The sequence below is a fragment of the Boleophthalmus pectinirostris genome, unplaced genomic scaffold (genome assembly GCF_026225935.1).
Source record: "Boleophthalmus pectinirostris isolate CB_2022bp ecotype Guang Dong unplaced genomic scaffold, ASM2622593v1 HiC_scaffold_3, whole genome shotgun sequence".
In the NCBI taxonomy this organism is placed as follows: Eukaryota; Metazoa; Chordata; class Actinopteri; order Gobiiformes; family Gobiidae; genus Boleophthalmus; species Boleophthalmus pectinirostris.
In genome coordinates, this window is record NW_026571299.1 from 21276856 (window position 1) to 21295156 (window position 18301).

General features: G+C 39.1%; 1 protein-coding gene across 4 annotated transcripts in view; it reads left to right on the forward strand.

The window, feature by feature from the left end:
- Positions 1–18301, forward strand: part of LOC110165704 (vitamin D3 receptor B) — a 42696-nt gene that overhangs the window by 12771 nt on the left and 11624 nt on the right. For all 4 annotated transcript variants that reach the window (XR_008633083.1, XM_020930891.2, XM_055160188.1 and 1 more), the window contains 7 exons: positions 2925–3072; positions 6609–6739; positions 10403–10599; positions 11850–11949; positions 14411–14588; positions 16189–16340; positions 16461–16577. Coding sequence is in view for 3 of the 4 variants with exons in the window: in XM_055160188.1 (XP_055016163.1) it covers positions 2925–3072; positions 6609–6739; positions 10403–10599; positions 11850–11949; positions 14411–14588; positions 16189–16340; positions 16461–16577 (1023 nt within the window). In the remaining variant the exon portion in view is untranslated. The remainder of the gene's footprint in view (positions 1–2924; positions 3073–6608; positions 6740–10402; positions 10600–11849; positions 11950–14410; positions 14589–16188; positions 16341–16460; positions 16578–18301) is intronic.

The following is an 18301-nucleotide window of genomic DNA, read 5'->3' on the forward strand; positions in this document are numbered from 1 at the left end:
TGCTTATGTCAATGGAGATGTTATTGCTTTGCCCGAAACGTTTTATGGTAAGACATTAAACATTTCCATCTAGCATTCATTCATTACAAGTGTTTCTATTGCTCAAAAACACAATAATTCCTTCTGTCAATTGAGAGGACTCTTCATAGATCTGCCCTGTAATGTAGCGCAGAGTTCTGCACGGGTCCATTTTTGGAGACCCGCACCCGCTGCACCGCCCCGCACCACACCCGCCCATTAACCCATGATTCTATCAAAGTTAAACACACACCCGCCAGGACCCGTTAACGTCCACCTGTTACCCGCCCGTGCCCATGATAAAACACACAAATTAAAAGCATTCTAAATGAAGCATCCTTCAGAATACGAAGTGAATTGACTTTAAGAATTACAGTCACAAAATACGAATTCACAGGCACGACTCGACTTTTATCACTTTACAGGCATTATTTACTGAGCAGAAGAAACATTGATCAAGATGCCAGACTTTTGCGCCGTACATGCCATGGACTAAACCGGGACTAAACCGTGACTGAAGTAGGACTCAAACATGACTTAAACCAGGACTAAAACAGGACTTAAACCAGGACTTAAACCAGGACTAAAACCAGGACTAAACCAGGACTAAAGCAGGACTCACTGTCGGGACGGGCTCTAAGCTGCACCCTCGTAGACTGCTGGGTGACCGCAGGCGAAACCACTGGTGCAGAGCTCCGTGCTGCACCGAGGTAAGCGCACGCAAGCGCACTTTGTGAACACTCTGCTCCGTGGTCTCAGGGTTCTCTCTCTTAAGTCCAAGATTAATCCTGGTTTAGACCTGGTTTAGAGTTGGTATAGTCCTGGTTTAGTCAAGATTTAGTCCTCATTTAGTCCTGACCCACCAGGTGTGTAATCATGACCCGCCCGCATACCCACCCGTAAAATTCCAGAACATTAAAACCTACCCATTTCTATTTGTTGGTACCCAGTGCAGAACTCTGATGTAGCTTAGTGCTGTAACCTGCTTGTCTCCTTTGTATAGATAGGTTTAATTTATACTATTCAGCATTCTAGCCAAAGCAGTAACATTTCCATGGTGACATCAGGTGGCGGACTTTTCACTAAAAATGTTATGCAGTGCATTTTGAAGTTAGAAGGCGAATGTGCCCACAACTGGTTTAAATACCTAAAAATACAAAATATAAGGTGTTTCTAACTAATAAAAATAAGTATAATTGTATTGTCTATGTAGAGTACTCCCTCATGTTTTTGCCTCTGCATCTCAAACCAGCACCCTTCTGCTCAACTCCTGTTTGTTCATAGTGTTATTTCCACATTTCCATCAGAATCAGCAGCTCCTGTGCTGCTCCGTCCAGCCACACAATGATCAAATGATTCGTCAAAACGTTTAAAATATTCATGCTGTCGACCTGAGATTTCTACCATTATCGAGTCTCCCTTCCAACAGAAGCTGAAAGTATTCTACAAGCCCTGACTCTATTGATTAGTAATTAGCCATAATGAAAAATGAAAAACTCATTGTACTTGTAAATGCCATAGAGCTAAATCTTTAATAGAGAAAAACACAGCAAAGACTATGCCAGATAGAATCAGTACTTAACTTGGAGTAAACCAGGACTAATATCTGCCCATCCCAGTTGTAAACCTGGCCTAAACTTGAGCCTGTAAACACAGTGTAATCAGAGTCCTGCTCAGAGAGAGTGATTGTGGCGGATCAGAGTCTCATGTTGTTGTTGTTTTCACTCATGTTGCTTCAGAGAATTGGATACAGTACATATAATCGACCAGTGCTATTAGAGTTTTATATAGTGCATTCATCCATTCTAGTGTTGTCATGACACTAAAATTTCAAACTCCATTGCAGTACCAAGGAGTTGGTTCTCAGTACAGGCTCTTTCTTTAGACAATAGAATGTGATTTTCAACATTAAATGGTAGTAGGGCTGGGCTATATGGAGCAAAAAATATATCCCAATATATTTTGTTATATTTCCATATATGTTATATATCTCTATCTATGAAGGAAAAATAACCTCCCTAAAACTACTACAAAAACAAATATGCCAAATTCCACAAGATTTTTTAATACACATACTGATTTTTTATTTTCATTCAAAAATAAAACGACTCAACTCAAGCTCATCTTTGCATTAACTTCATTAACGATATGATACGATAATGATAACCATGAGATCCTTTAGCAGAGGAAACTCTGAAGTACCTCAATTTTAATAGATCCATGTTCCTCACCAGTGGTAAGGAGCTCTGAAGTATCCCACAATCCACTGCAGATCAAACCCAACGTTCCAGACACTATTGTACAAGTTCTACACTGCAGCAGATTATTCATTAAAATCTTCTGCATAAATAAATGTTACATTACTAAACTTTACAACATATAAAACATAACTACTTTAGAGCCCTTTAACATAGTCCTACATGTGTCCTCACCTTTAACACAGTCCTACATGTGTCCTGAGGTTTAACACAGTCCTACATGTGTCCTCACCTTTAACATAGTCCTACATGTGTCTACATGTGTCTTCACCTTTAACATAGTCCTACATGTGTCTTCAGTCCTACATGTTCTTCAAACATAGTCCTACATGTGTCTTCAGGTTTAACACAGTCCTACATGTGTCCTCACCCTTAACATAGTCCTACATGTGTCTTCAGGTTTAACACAGTCCTACATGTGTCCTCACGTTTCACATGTGTCCAAACAAAGCAGTGTGTTGTCTTACCAGGAGAGCTGAGGAAACACCTGAAAAATGTGTAAAAGCAGGTATTATTAAAGTGCTGGTGTAGAAACAAATAAAAACAGGACCCAGCCTTTTAAAGAGTAGTTACAAGTCAAAGTAAAATAATCTAAAGTACTGTAGTGAAGTTAATAGTCATCATAACCCTTGTTTCCTGTGCCTTCAGTGATGGAGTCTACGGTTGTGAGCACGTCCACGGCGGCAGGGGAGGAGTTTGACCGAAACGTGCCGCGGATCTGTGGCGTCTGTGGAGACAAGGCCACCGGCTTCCACTTCAATGCCATGACCTGTGAGGGCTGTAAGGGCTTCTTCAGGTAAACCGACATCTATATACAAACAATCTGTATTACAAAACGTATACACTAAAGAACACACACATTTTTGGCCCCTATCTAAAATCACCTAGGGCAAAACTTGGACTAGGGTTGTCAGAAGTATTGAAAATCAGATACCAATCAATACTAAAACTAGTATTAAAACTAAATACTCATGAGTTGGTATCATTACTAAAAAAAATTGCCATTGACAGGACAGAAGTGAACCTTCCCTGAATGTCTTTAGAATGATGTTGAGTTGTATCAGAACAAGTGTCAGAGCACATAGACTAGTATACACACATGGACCAACATGAACCTACAGCACCACTGACCATTACACACATATAATACACATGGAATAGAAAAGAAAGTTGTACCATTTAATGTGGAAAATCACAATATATTGTCTAAAGCAGGGATGTCCAAACGTTTTTCGTCTAGGGCCACATATCTAAACACAGACGAAGCAGAGGACCGACTGAGGGCCGTAGACTGATAATCAGTATAGGGAATAATTGAAATATGTGCATGTTTAACACGTTAGAATAAGCCATCAGTCTTTATTCATGCTAAGATCCTCAAAACCACACACTAAATATTCAAAATTAGCTTTATCAAAGTAGATTTTCAAAAAACTTGCAGTAAAAAATTATTTTAAATTGATGCAAGGTAATTTGGGCCAATTCACCTAGAAGCCTGAGGGCCAAGAAAAATTTGTCTGAGGGCCGCATTTGGCCCCCAGGCCATAATTTGGACATGCCTGGTCTAAAGAGTGTTTTTTATCATTGTGGTACAGAATCAGCATTGAGTATCCAGTCTATTTATTATTAGTATTGAGACTGACTTGACTGCACTACTACTTTAAAGCCTTTAAATAGACTGCAATCTGAGGAGTCGGTATGATTATGTCCTCACATTTAATTTATAGCTATGTTTTTTTTTTTTTTTTTTATAAAGACTCTTTTTGCAAATCGCATACTTTTTCCTTCATGTGACTCTGTATAGTTTACATGATTATACAGCCTTTGTAGCATAAACACGTGTAGGAGGAGCAGGCTCGTCTCAATGACCCACACGGTGCTGTATCGACCTGTTATTAGCCCTGTGCTTTTGAATGTGTGTGGAGCCTAATGGAGCTCTATGAAAATGAACTGCAAACCATGCCTCCCACTCACTCACGTGCACACATGTTGGGTTTCCATGCTTTTTGTGGACATTACATTTCCTGGTTCCTAATAAGGATTTGGGAAAAATAGAGGCTTTGTGATTTGCCAATTTCATCTATTCACATTTCAGTTTGATTGCCATCCAATCTTGTAGCTCTAGATCCTAACCTTAACCTTAACCTATTTTACCCCATCTGAACTTGAGACTGTGTTGTTTATTTATAAAAAAAAAAAGGTATTTTTGCATGTGTCATCTGCCTCACTCAGACTAGGCATGTCATGATAACAAATTCTGAAGTGTGATATAATGCTAATATTGCTAATAATGATAATATTAAAACTAATTCATGTCACTGACACAGTAAACCAAGAGAAGATTTAAACCTCAGAAACAGTTTTAAATGTAAATACTATTTAAAAAATCATAAGCCTCAATGTAAATAGCAGAATGAAACAGTTTAGTACTGCATCTGTAGTGAGTCATTGAAGTGATTCATTCAACCTTTACAGCTTAAATCACACCGTGTAGTCAAAAAACAGACAAACAGTAGTACAAAGAAACTGTACATGTGATAAATATTGACCCCAAAAATTTTGTTCAATATATGAAAGATGGAATCATTTAAGTTCATACAGTCCATGACAAGCCTCACTCAGACTGCACCGGGTCCGGCTGCGGTGTGGGGCTGGTCTTATTGTGGTGACACTCACACAAGGACTGAAGCTCTGCTGTGGTCAGCGCCTTTGAAGGCTGCACAGAGACCACGTGTTCACACCAATACTATTTATTTATTAAGAGAAAAGGCTCTCTCTAGTGTTCGGAGCTCCCCAGCACCTCCGCAGCACCTCCGCCCAGCTTTAGAGTCTGAATAGTCCAGGTACCGAGTACGATTATTAAAATTCAGCTATGATTATTTTTTATACTTTATTTGTCACATTTATTCGATTAATCACTGCAGCCCTAAACTAATAATACAGATGAACTTATTTTCTTCCACATAATGTACACATGAGTGTGAATGTGTGTACAAAACTTGGTCTCACAATGTGATGTTACCCATACCCCCCCCCCCCCACCACACACACACACACACACACACACACACACACACAGAAACAGAGCCGTAATGGCCGCTCACAGTTACATAAGCAGTGTTTACTCTGAGAATAAAGATGAGATATAGGCCAAAGGTGACGTGTCCATTCACACAAACACTTAAGGGCCGTATGGTATGGTAAATACACTGTAATGAGCTGTAGTCCTGGTACAATAGCTTCTATCAGTGTCAAGATATTAACATTTCAAACTTAAATTTGATAACAAGGAATAGTCTCAGTATTCATTACTGATTCAGATACCACAATGATAATAAAAAACCCTCTTTCTTTAGACAATATACTGTGATTTTCCACATTAAATTGTAGAACTTTCTTTTCTATTCCCATGTGTGTTATATGTGTGTAATCCTCAGTTTTGCAGTAGGTTCTACGGACATTCAGGAAAGCTTTATTTCCATCCTCTGAATGGGACTTTATTAGTATTGATACTTAACTAGTTTTAGTATCGATTAGTATCAGATTTTTTATACTTTTGACAACCCTACTTTTTATATCTGAAATAATCTGGATTAGTTTCTTTCTTTTACACATTTATTCCTTTATCTATGGAGCTAAGAGCACCTGGTCCCACTATATGATGTCATGAGCTGGATTAATTTTTCAAATGTCTAATAATAAAATAATATTGTTGGTGATCTGTGTTTTGAATGGAGAGGTCTAGAGGCAGCAGTCAGTAAATGTGGTTTAGTAAATGTGGTTTGGAGCAGACTCCACAGCATTGATTAAAAGTCTTATTCTTGGTAAACCAAATTAATGTTGAAATCCTTTTTTTTTTTTTACTATTAAGAGCAAGTGAAACCTTTTTTTTTTTGCTCACTTCCTGCATTGATCAGACTCATTCTCATGTCTTTAGCATCAAACTGCTCCACTGAATGTGCCACATATAGAAAAGACATAGAAGAAAACCATGACTTTTATGTGCATATGCATAATTTAATTTATTAAAAAACGTGAAATGCATAAATGCAGTTCCAATTGGCAAAGCACAAAGAATGAAATTACTAGCTTACTGCATCACTAACAGTATTCTAATGTGTAAATGCTTGACCTGTAGTTCACATGTTCTGAAATACAAATGATTCTTGTACTGGTAGGATGTCTTCAACATGTGCACAGTGAACAAATCTTGCCTCTCATAATCACAGTAAAAACATTTTTTTAAACATAGGCTTATAGACAGATGTCTGCCTGACTGTGTCCGTGACATGACACGATATATTCTGATGCGTAGTGTTGTTTTTGTTGCAGGCGCAGTATGAAGAGGAAAGCCTCGTTCACGTGTCCCTTTAACGGAAGCTGCACTATCACCAAGGACAACAGGAGACATTGTCAGGCCTGCAGACTGAAGCGCTGTGTGGACATAGGCATGATGAAGGAGTGTGAGTACATAATACAAAATTTTATATATATATATATATATATATATATATATACACACACACACACACAGTTGTTGTGTCCTTGCATCACTTCTGTCAGTCTGCTGCAGGACAGCTGTGCCCACAATACTAACTTACCACCTCAGACTGTCAAGTGAAAAAGTGTCAGGGAGTATTGTTGAATATGGCTTTAGATTATTAAACCTCCTCACGGGACTCTCTCTAAAAGCAGCCAACGCTACAGTGGTGAAAGGTGCCATCTCTTTCTGTTATTTAAACACGAGTTGGGGCCGTGTGCGGAGGGGCTCCTGTAAATATTATGTAATGTTTGAGCTCAGGTCGAGTCTCTTTGGGTCTTTGCTCCCTCACCGAGTTCATCAGCTTTAGGTTACTACAATACTGCTATTTATACTAACTACTAATGTTATCTAACCACTACTTAGACTGATTAACATATACAGTCCCTGACAAAAGTCTTGTCGCTTATCCATTTTGTAGAAACAAAAGCTTATATCTTGACTTTAAATTAATCGATTGGTTTTAGAAATGTCTCATATGAAAGCTAAAACCCTCCCAAATGATGCTCAATATATTAAAATACATTTGCTTCACTGAAGAAAGATTGATCATTTAATGAACACAGATTTTGGCAAGACAAAAGTTTTGTCGCCTACAGAAAACTGAACAAATAATTTACTTCAAATACAAAAATATGTTAAATAACGTCAGTGAATTAAGTAGTGGTGCTGTGAGATCCATATTTAATATCTTGTATGACTTCCATGAGCTTGAAGGACGCATCCATGTGGTTCAACAATGATTCATACAATTTGTTGATGAAGTCATCAGGAATAGCAAAGAAAGCGTCTTACATGCTTCCCAGAGTTCATCAAGATTCTTTGGTTTTGCCTTCCATGCTTCCTCTTTCATTCTACCCCAGACATGCTCAATGATGTTCATGTCTGGTGACTGGGCTGGCCAGTCCTGGAGCACCTTGATCTTCTTCACCTTGAGAAACTTTGATGTAGAGATAGAAGAATGTGATGGAGCACCATCCTGCTTCAAAATTTGACCCCTTTTATGGTTGGGAATGTAAGAGGTAGCAAATACTTCATGATATTTTAGGCTATTGATATTGCCTTCCACCCTGCAAATGTCTCGCACACCCCCAGACTGGATGTAACCCCAGACCATGATTTTTCCGCCACCAAACTTAACTGTTTTCTGGGTGAATCTTGGATCCATGCGGGCTCCAGTAGGTCTCCTGCAATATTTGCGGCGGCTGTGATGTAATTCAGCCGAGGATTCATCTGAGAAATCCACATTCTGCCACTTTTCCAGTGTCCATCCTTTTAGCAGGCTGTGGGCCTTGGCAAATACCACACATTTTTTTTTATTGCCTTTTGTTTAGTGCTGGTTTCTGTGCACTGATTCAACCATGGAGGCCATTTCGAGACAGAATTCTACAAACTGTTCTGGTTGACACAGGGACTTGAGGTGACCAGGCCTGGTGGAGCTCTGCTGCAGTGGAAAAGGGGCTGGCCTTGAATTTTCGAATCAACAAATGGTCCTCCCGAGCAGTTGTCTTGCGGGGTCTGCCGGACCTGGGCTTGTCAAAAAAATCTCCAGTCATTTCAGATCTTTTTCTTATTCTTTGTACTTGATGCTGAGACACATTGAAGGTGTCAGCCACCTCAGCAGTGGATCTGGTCTTCAGTCTCTTGATAATTAACGCTTTGGTCTGGGTGGATCTTAGGCATGTTGTCAGAGATCAAGTTGCAGTTGATGTGAAGGTCTGGCGTGCTGGGGTTCTTTTTATACACACCCACTAATTGACTGATCAGTAACTGATCACAGGTGAGGCTGTAATCTAGGATTGGGTGCATCATATGACAAGGCGTCAAGACTTTTGTCTTGCCAAAATCTGATCTTTCTGTGTTCATTAAACGATCAATCTTTTTTCAGTGAAGCAAATTTATTTTAGTATATTGAGCATAATTTGGGAGGGTTTTAGCTTTCATATGAGACATTTCTAAAACCAATCGATTAATTTAAAGTCAGGTTATAAGCTTTTGTTTCTACAAAATGGATAAGCGACAAGACTTTTGTCAGGGACTGTACTACTACTAACTAACTCTAACTCTTACTCTATATTATAATCATAATGTAAAAATATGATGACCCCTTTTATATTATTGTTATATATTATTGTTCTTTAAAAGGTCACCTTTATTGTGTGCTTCAGGAAATGTGTGCTCTGCGTTTTGACCCATCCTTTATCGTGGTGACTTGGAAATTAAACATGGAACCTTAGCCACCGTGCTGCCAGTGTTAATGTTTCCTTATTAGATGTCCAGACTTGACCTTGTATCTTCTACTTGTCGTTAACAAAACTAGTCATAGAACCCGTATCTTATATGGGCACAGATATATTGTCTGTTCTTGTAAAACACACACACATTTTATGCTTTTATACATTCAAGGCACTCAAAGAAGTTTACATCAAGCAACCATTCACCCACTCACACACACACATTCATACACCAGGGTACACAGATACTGGAGGAGAGGTGGGATAAGTGTCCTGCCCAAGGACACAATGACAGTATTCATTTGCGGAAGATGGAATGGCACCGCTAACCATTGTGTCAATGGATCTGACTGCTCTGCCAATTATGATTTTTATATATAGATATATATTGCAGATCTGTAGTTGAAATTGTCACATCAGAAAACATAGTCAGTTGATTACAGCGTTTGTTTTGATATTGTTTATTAATAGGCTCTAGATGCTATGTTGAACCCGGATGCGCCCACCACTCGTTTCTAGATCCATGTTGTTTATCTCTCTATGTAAACTCCAACTCAAACTGAAGCTGGCTGTTGTTGTTGAATCTCTGGACTTTACTGTGGCTAATTCAGTTCAAACAATCCCCCATCACAACAAAGAGCTGTATTCTGCTCCATGGACCCTCCCTCTCTCTACAGACCCCATCTGACAGCCCACCGCACACTTTATTAAACACACCTCAGAGCGCTTAAAACTGCACTATGTAACTTTTGTGGAGGGTCTGCCACCTGCTGGTCTTTCTTTGGATGTTACTGATTTGCCTTGAATGTTCCTAATTATGACATTAAACATATTTAAATCTATGGAAACAAATGTGTGATCTGTGGTGAATGTATAGCACAAAGGTTACACAGTGCAAGTTGAGATTTGTACTGATAATTATAATGTATTAGTCTTTATATAGCGCTTTTCTAGACGCTCAAAATTGCTTTACAGTTTCCTCCAATATCCATTCAGTCTACAGTTGCCCTGGGGCAGAAAGACAGAAATGCGGCTGCCAGTCTGTGCCATCAGCCCCTCCAAGCACCACCAACACTCAAGCACACAGCACATTGATTCTAGGCTATGTGGATGAAGTGTCTTGTCTAAAGACACAACAAGAGCTTCCACTAGAGCCACTGCTGCTTCACTGTGAGACATGGTATTCCGAGCAGTCTCCCATTTGAGTACTAACCATGTCCAGCCCTGCTTAGCTTCAGGGATCAAACGAGGTTTGGTCACAATGTATTGTTAAAAGCAGCTCAAATTCTGTGCCTTTCTTGGTTCTTTTTCTCTTTAAATATGTGTAAATGTTTCCCCCTGTCTCCTCTCAGTTATCCTGACAGACGAGGAGGTGCAGAGGAAGAAGGACCTGATCCAGAGGAGGAAGGAGGAGGAGGCTCAGCGTGAGGCCCAGAAAGAGGCTCGCCGGCCCAGGCTCACAGACGAACAGAGTCAGGTGATCGCCACTCTGGTGGAGGCACACCATAAGACCTACGACGACTCCTACTCCGACTTCAGCAGGTTCAGGGTACGATAAGAATACCATCTGTTTACATAAAGAGTATTACCAAGTGACTGTGGGGTTTACTGCATTATAACATATAATACCAACCACAACCGTGGCTTTATATTACAATCACTGATTCTTTTGATGCTCCTCCTCCTACGGATGTTTACTGTAGTTTGGCGCACAAAGGGAGAGTTTGTGAGTGTGCTGCTTGGAGTTTGTGGTTAGACATCACATTGCATGATCTCCTGCAACTTTAAACCGATCTTTTTCAAAAGGCAGAGCTGCACTTTTTCATGTTGGATATGACAACAACTAGTCTAATGAAGAATTAAAGGAACTAGTTTATCTCTACTCCATATGGCCTGTATAAAACTTACAAAATGAACATGATAGTTAGGAGGTGATTTTGGTCACTTTTGTGGACACAGTCGCCCTGAGAGACGCACAGCAATGTGGCTGACAATCTGCGCCATTGGCCCTTCTGTCCACCAATCACTCAGACCACATACTGCATTTGTAAAAGCATTCAACCATGTCCAGTTAGGTTCATTAGGTCTTCTGGTATAATTATACTTTAGTTTCTTATGTAAAGCCCTCTGAGTTCAGCCCAAACTGTCACGGTCTGAAATAAACAGAGGTCTGTACAGAAGAAAGTCAAATGTAATGGGCATTTAGTCTGCTCCTGTCACTGAGTCACTCCCACATTTGTTGGTACATGTGCATTACCTCACCAGGGGCCCCTGATTGTAAATGTACTCATGTTTCCTCATATTAAGGTCACCTGGGCCTCTCCAAAGCCCTGTACATGGGGAAACATTTTTAAATTCTCTGTCGCTTCTGTTCTCATTTTTCTCATTGTCATTTCAATTATATTTACAGTTCTTGTTTTAATGATAGGATTTTGTTCAAAGTTCACATCAACACGTCTAGGAGAATTGAGAAAAAGACTGAAATATGAACTGACAAACTAATCATATTTCAGAACATGTTTGTACAGATCTAGGGTTAGCAGTTTTTTATGCAGAAGACGACTGGAGATTTTGATGTTTGTGGAGGAAATTATGGTTCTTTCAAAAGCTGCAGCCTTTGTGCTTTGCTAATTGTTCCCATACAAATGATCAGTTTGTTTTGATTATGATTAATATTGCAGCACTAGTCTCCTGCATATGTTTCAGACCTGTCTTTCACTCCATTTCTCATGTTTTTGTTGTATTATATCTGTATTATTGCCATGTTCTTCTCATGTCCTTCTCGTGTCTGGTGTGCAGCCTCCGGTCCGTGATGGTCCAGTAACACGCAGTGCCAGTCGAGCCGCCTCGCTCCACTCTCTGTCAGACGCCTCCTCAGACTCCTTCAGTCACTCCCCAGGTAAACACTCTATCATGTCCTAAACATACTCTCCAGGATGGTGAGACGATTTGGTAAAAGACACTGTGTGTAACTTTCTGGAGATGGAAAATTAACTTCATGATTCCAAGGAAATAGAAATTTTAAAACCATACTACAGAACATTCTCCATGGAGATAGATTACTTTTATGACATACTGTGGAATTTTATAGCTAGTCAAACATTTCCATCGAAACAAGCAGGCCCTCTTTCAGGTCAGCCTGATTCATTCATGTTTGAGTCATCTTTATTCTCCTGTATTCAAGACACCATTGCTTTGTTTTTTATTTTATTTTATTTTCGTCATTGGTGATGCATAGAATTTGGCAGCGTCATGTTGAACAAAATTGAAAATAAGACTTTGTTCTTGATGTTTTGCCTGGTGAAATAAAGTTTAAATCAAATACATATATTTTAGCATGAATAATGAATAAATAAATAATTCTGCCACTTGTTAGCAAGATCTACATCTATCCATACAAGGGGCCGACAGCATGTGGCGCTTTGTTGTGATGACATTTACTCTGTGGTCAGCTCCCTTTGGGCACAACAGTTTTTTAACATGGACATCAGTGTTTCATAGATTATAACTATAACAGATAAAAGCATAATATATTATAGATAATTGTAATTTCATTGTCTGTTCAGGGAGTCATTCAAACCATGAGCTGTGTCTGTGTGAGTGGGTTTTGTACATGTTACTTTTGCACATTACGTGTTATTACTGTTTTCTTTACTGTTTTTACCACTGAGTCTGAACTGTAGGAAGTGAACAGAACCTAAACATTGACCAGAACAATGCACAGGGCCCCACAGCCTCTGCATCACTGAGTATTTTTAACTTTTATTATTGACTGGAGGGGCCTCCTTCAGCCAGACTCATCAGCTGCACTGGACTTAGAATGCATTAAAACTACAAAAACAGGCTCAACTTAAAGTGCACAGGCTAGACTGCTCATTTCAAATAACATCATCAGATTTAAAATTTCACTTTTTCTTGTTTGTAATGTGGTAATTTGGAAGTTTTACTTCCTGTTTGGACACAGGCAGCAGATGTGTCATACATACAGGTAATTCCATAAATGTTACCCTGTTTATAGTATTGTTGCTAGGTAACAGAAACTCTGTTCCAAGTAGGGACCGATCGAAAAGGTTTGGTAAGTTCTGGTACCAACAAAAAAAACAACAACATTCTTCCAGTGTCAACTTTCGATTCCTTGGTCTTAAATGCCTGGCCCACTCACACAAAAAATACACTGCACACATTCATCAGCAGCTCAGGTGCTCACGCATCACAGTAACTATAGACTTATCCAATTTGGAGCACTTGTGTGTAAATGATGTATTTAAACGAGTCTGTGTAAAATTGGCCATAAACCCTATCCTCTGTCCAGGAAACTGCACCGTAGACATGTAAAGTTATTTATGAAGACAAAAAAACATGTGCTCCGTGCCATTTACAAAGAAAACTAAACAAAAATGATGCATAAGGTAATTCAAGAATTTAAAAGTATTTTCTTGTATATTGGATATTAATTTAATTTATGTAAAAAAAAAATAATACAGAAATCAATTAGGAATCAGGACTCAAGAAAATCTAACTGTACCCAACCCTAGCTACAACAACATATATAAATTACACAATAGTTATGATTTATACCAATGAAAATAAATGACAACACCTTTATTTAGTTAAATGAAGGTTTAAACTGTCAGTCCTTCCTTGTTCATAAAGTATCTCTGCATTTAAATGGAATCGATGACAGTTGATGACATAGGTGGAGGGATTCTGTTTTTGAACTCACTCCTACTTTCTGTTAAACTTTTTGTTTTCTATCTCTTCTTCACAAACTGCCACTTAACTGATGTCAAATCAGGATGAATATTGACAACAGGTACTTCCCCATCAAACCAAGTCAGAATTAGAAAAATATAAATCTTTCATACTTCATAAGAAGTTTGTTCTTAAGTCAAATGTTGCTACTACTTTTCCATAACAAATGTAATGAATCAGTTATTGAAATAATCAAGCACATTCACTTTAATTTTTTGGCATCTAGATTAGACTAAAATATCCCATGCACTAAGGTAAACTATACACTGTTTTGGTTGTTGTTTTGATGAAGGAAATGTCCACGCTGTAAATATACATTTTATTACAGTTTATGATTCATGTGGTTCCAATTTAGTGACAAATCTTATATCCACTTACCTGATCTAATGACAGACAGAAAATTAGTCGGTATTATTATTATTATCATTATCATTATTATTATTATTATTATTATTATTATTATTATTATTAGCAGACAAAGTTCATGCAAAAAAAAAAAAAATCCCGTACTGGCCCATTATTGAGTCTTAACTGTGCCACTCATATTTCATGCTTAATATTGTAAATCTTTTCCTGTCCTCTCATGTTGTGGTGTTTCTGTGTTTCAGAGTCGGACACGAAGATGAACTTTAATAACATCCTGATGATGTACCAGGAGCAGGGCAGCAGCTCTGAGTCTAGTGAAGAAGAGGGCTCCAGCTTCTCTATGTTGCCCCACCTCGCCGACCTGGTGTCCTACAGCATCCAGAAGGTCATCGGATTTGCCAAAATGATCCCTGGCTTCAGGTACAGAACGCTCCAGGCTGCAGTTCAATGTGTAAACCTGGGTATTATCAATCAAGGAATGAGTTATTTTGGTAATGACAGGCATCACAACCGTAACAGCAAAAGACTACAGTAATCACTGTCATTTAACACAAAACTTTGAACTACGTTGTTCCTCCGTCAGTCATGCGTCTACAATCTGACAGAGGATTGGCTGTAGGCCTCTCCATTTAAAAACACCCAAGTGGACCACTGACCATTACAAACACCTGAATCTGAAAATTACAATTGCATATTTAAAATAAAACATTGTTTATCCTTCGCTTTGAACCGGTTTTCTGCTCTTACTTCCTCATCATTTGTAGACTTTGAATAGAATAATCTGTTTGTTTGTTTTTTTAATTAACAGGCTAAAATTCAGTATTAAACAGATCATTGTAGTAAAATAAATAGTGCTGCTATTTGTGACTTGGTGGAAGTTCTTGCGTAAACCCAGTGCATTCCTCTGTTGGGGGCCCTGTAGATTTTCTGCATAGTTTCTGAACAAATACGAAGAAAAACAGACTTGAGCATTATATAACTAATCTGCTCAGAGTCAGGAATCATGAACTTTTGTACCTGCCCCAAACCTCAAGATAAAGCTACACTCAGGATTATATTTAGTCTCCTGATTTATTTATTTTTTTCTTCCTATTTTATTACTATTGTTGAAAATGAGCAACTAGTTCAGGTGTGTTTTTATTATCATGTCTCCCTCTCCTCATGTCTGCTCCTCTTGTATCCTCTGGTTTTCTGTTTTTGGTGAAATCTTGCAAACGTGCTGTGACCTGTGTTTCCTGATATTTCCGACTCTGATGGACAGAACAGGATTACACTGGAATGTTTGTCCACTTAAAGTCCCCTTAAACACACACAGAGCAGAGCAAGGGTCAGCGCACAGACTGAAACACATCTCAAAATTTTCTTTACTCTTCTACCCATAATATGGATGTATTGTTGTTTTTAAGTTACAAATCTAAATCATGTAGTTGTAATGTTCATCGTTCATTTTGACTCTGATAGAATAATAAAATAATAGAATGATAGAATGATAAGCGGTGACAGCAGTGCACCACATCAGAGCACAGCGTGTAAAAACAACCTTACATTGGAGCTAGTGTCATTAGCAGCAGTTGTGGAGATATCAGTTAACAGTAGTTGTAACATGGCTGCATGGTGACTGAGTGGCTAGCACTCACGCTCAACAGTTTGCATGTTCTCCCTGTGCCCGGGTGGGCTTCCTCCGGTTTCCCCCATCAACCCAGGCACAACAGGTGAAATGCTCCAGCAAAGGTACTCCTCACCCAGACTAGCTCAGTGAATGAAGGGAATGAAGTTCTATGAAGTTCATCATGTCAACCTTACCTTAACAGTAGCAGCAGTATTCACTTGTGTATTGAAGTTAGTTATTATATATTAGTATATAGTAAGTAGATTTACTTGGCATAGAGCTGTAATATTATTAATTAACAGCAATATTCTACATGTATTATCTTAAGAGAGAGCTGACTGCAGGGTACAGTCCTAGTAATAGTCGTAACATTACCAGTAGCATCACTATTCTCATGTGTTGTCTTCACAGAGAGCTGACAGCAGAGGACCAGATTGCGCTGCTGAAGTCCAGTGCCATTGAGGTGATCATGCTGCGGTCCAACCAGAGCTTTAACCTGGAGGACATGTCCTGGAGCTGTGGAGCCCCTGACTTTAAATACCAGATCAGCGACGTCACAAAAGGTCCAACACCAGGCTTTAGCAAACTCAATCAAACTAAATCATTTACCACATCATATCATTGTCATCATCATATTTTGGTCACACTCATTCACATAAAATGTTCTTTTCTCTCTCCTGTAGCTGGCCACACTCTGGAGCTGCTGGAGCCTCTGGTGAAGTTTCAGGTTGGACTGAAGAAGCTGAACCTTCATGAGGAGGAACATGTTTTGCTGATGGCCATCTGCCTGCTGTCCCCAGGTAACACTAACTACTCATACTAATACTGCTATTACTAATCCGACTACTACAGCCAGTTTTGATGGGCACTGTTCGCTTGGGGCCGTTTTAACCAAAGAGCTGCTCCTTTGTGGTTCTGGTTCATTTTTAAGGAATCTCCCCTATGAGCCATCTCAGATTTGGCTGAAAAAATTCAAACGAGGGACCACTGTAAATGCAAGATGAATACATTTAATTCCATTTAGGACATTCCAGACAAAACAATATCACTTTCATAGAGACAAGCAGTTGGCTACCCTCCACTGGAAAATGTACATTTAGTGAATATATATTCACTCCACACTCGGTGATTGACTCCATCCTGAGCCACAACTGGAGACTTATATGTGCCAGTGGCCCCTCACACGGTGAGAGGTGTCTTGCTCAACGATTACATCTTAACTGGTCAAAACTGCAATTGAACCACCGATCTTCCGAATATAAGACTGGACATTACACAAGATTACTAGAAGTGATATTGTGAAATCATTGGTGTACCGTTATGGGATATTTCCTTTAAATGGCCCATATCAGGCTATTCTCTGATCTATGTTCCAATGTAGTTTCCTCATCACAAACAGATCTGGAGTTGTGTTTTGTTTCATTCACACTTTAACAAACTAATTCTGCATTTTTAAGCTGACTCTCTAACAGAAAACACTCTGTTCCACCTTGTGATGTCATGTTGTAATACAGGAAATGCTCCCTTGTGTTCCACCTTCACTTTACACCTTCACTACTTTGTATAATTTTAGCCATGGAATTGCCTCTGTACTGAAACAAAGGTAAAAGTTATTAATTTGAACACCATCACTTCTTGACATCACAAGTTGGAACAGGGCATAATGAGCGCTGGAGATCTAGGTTTTAGATTAATAATAAAAAAGGTGAATAAAACGTGCGAATGACACAAAACACAATTTGGGTATGTTTTGGAGGAGGTAACAAGATTACAGTGTGGTTTAAAGCTCACAAAAGTCAATTTTGTATAATCTAGGACCTTTAAATGTATATCTGAGCTTATGTTCTAAATCATGAGCTGCATAGGATCCTTTGGGTTAGTATCAGTGGAAGTCTGACCATAGAAACATGGTGGTTCCTCATTTGAATGTGATGGAACAGTGTTTGTTTCATGTGAGAGCGTTTGGAGAGAGTCCATGTTTTATACATGTGCTGCTCCTCCACCTGTGACTAACAAGGTGCTCGCATTCATCTGCAGTTCGCCTCATTAACAATGCAGAGAGGCCAGGAGGTGAGGACGCACATATGCACGCCATTAGAAGAGCACATGTGATTTGAGATTACATCAAATCACATGACTTCAACACACAAACACAATTCATTCTAACTCAAAGGGAGTGAAATCAACTCCATCAACGGCTGGCAGGATAAAATAAGTGAAAGTATCAGTCTGGTCCCCACTTCCTCCGTCATGCCTCAAGTCAGAATCAAACGTGATTGTCCAAAAGGGAGGCGGTGTCTGAACCTCCCCAAATGTTTTTAGTCGACCTAATTATTTCAAAGCTATTACACAGATTTATATGCACCAGAGCAGAGAGGAGAAGGTATGGTGGGAGATTTGGAGTGACGAGTCTGACCTTTTTATATGTAAAAAGGTACCATTGGTGAGTGCAGTTTGACTCAGCAGTTTGGTCAGATCGTAGAGATACTCAGTACATTTGAGGCACAACACTTCTCCTGTTAGT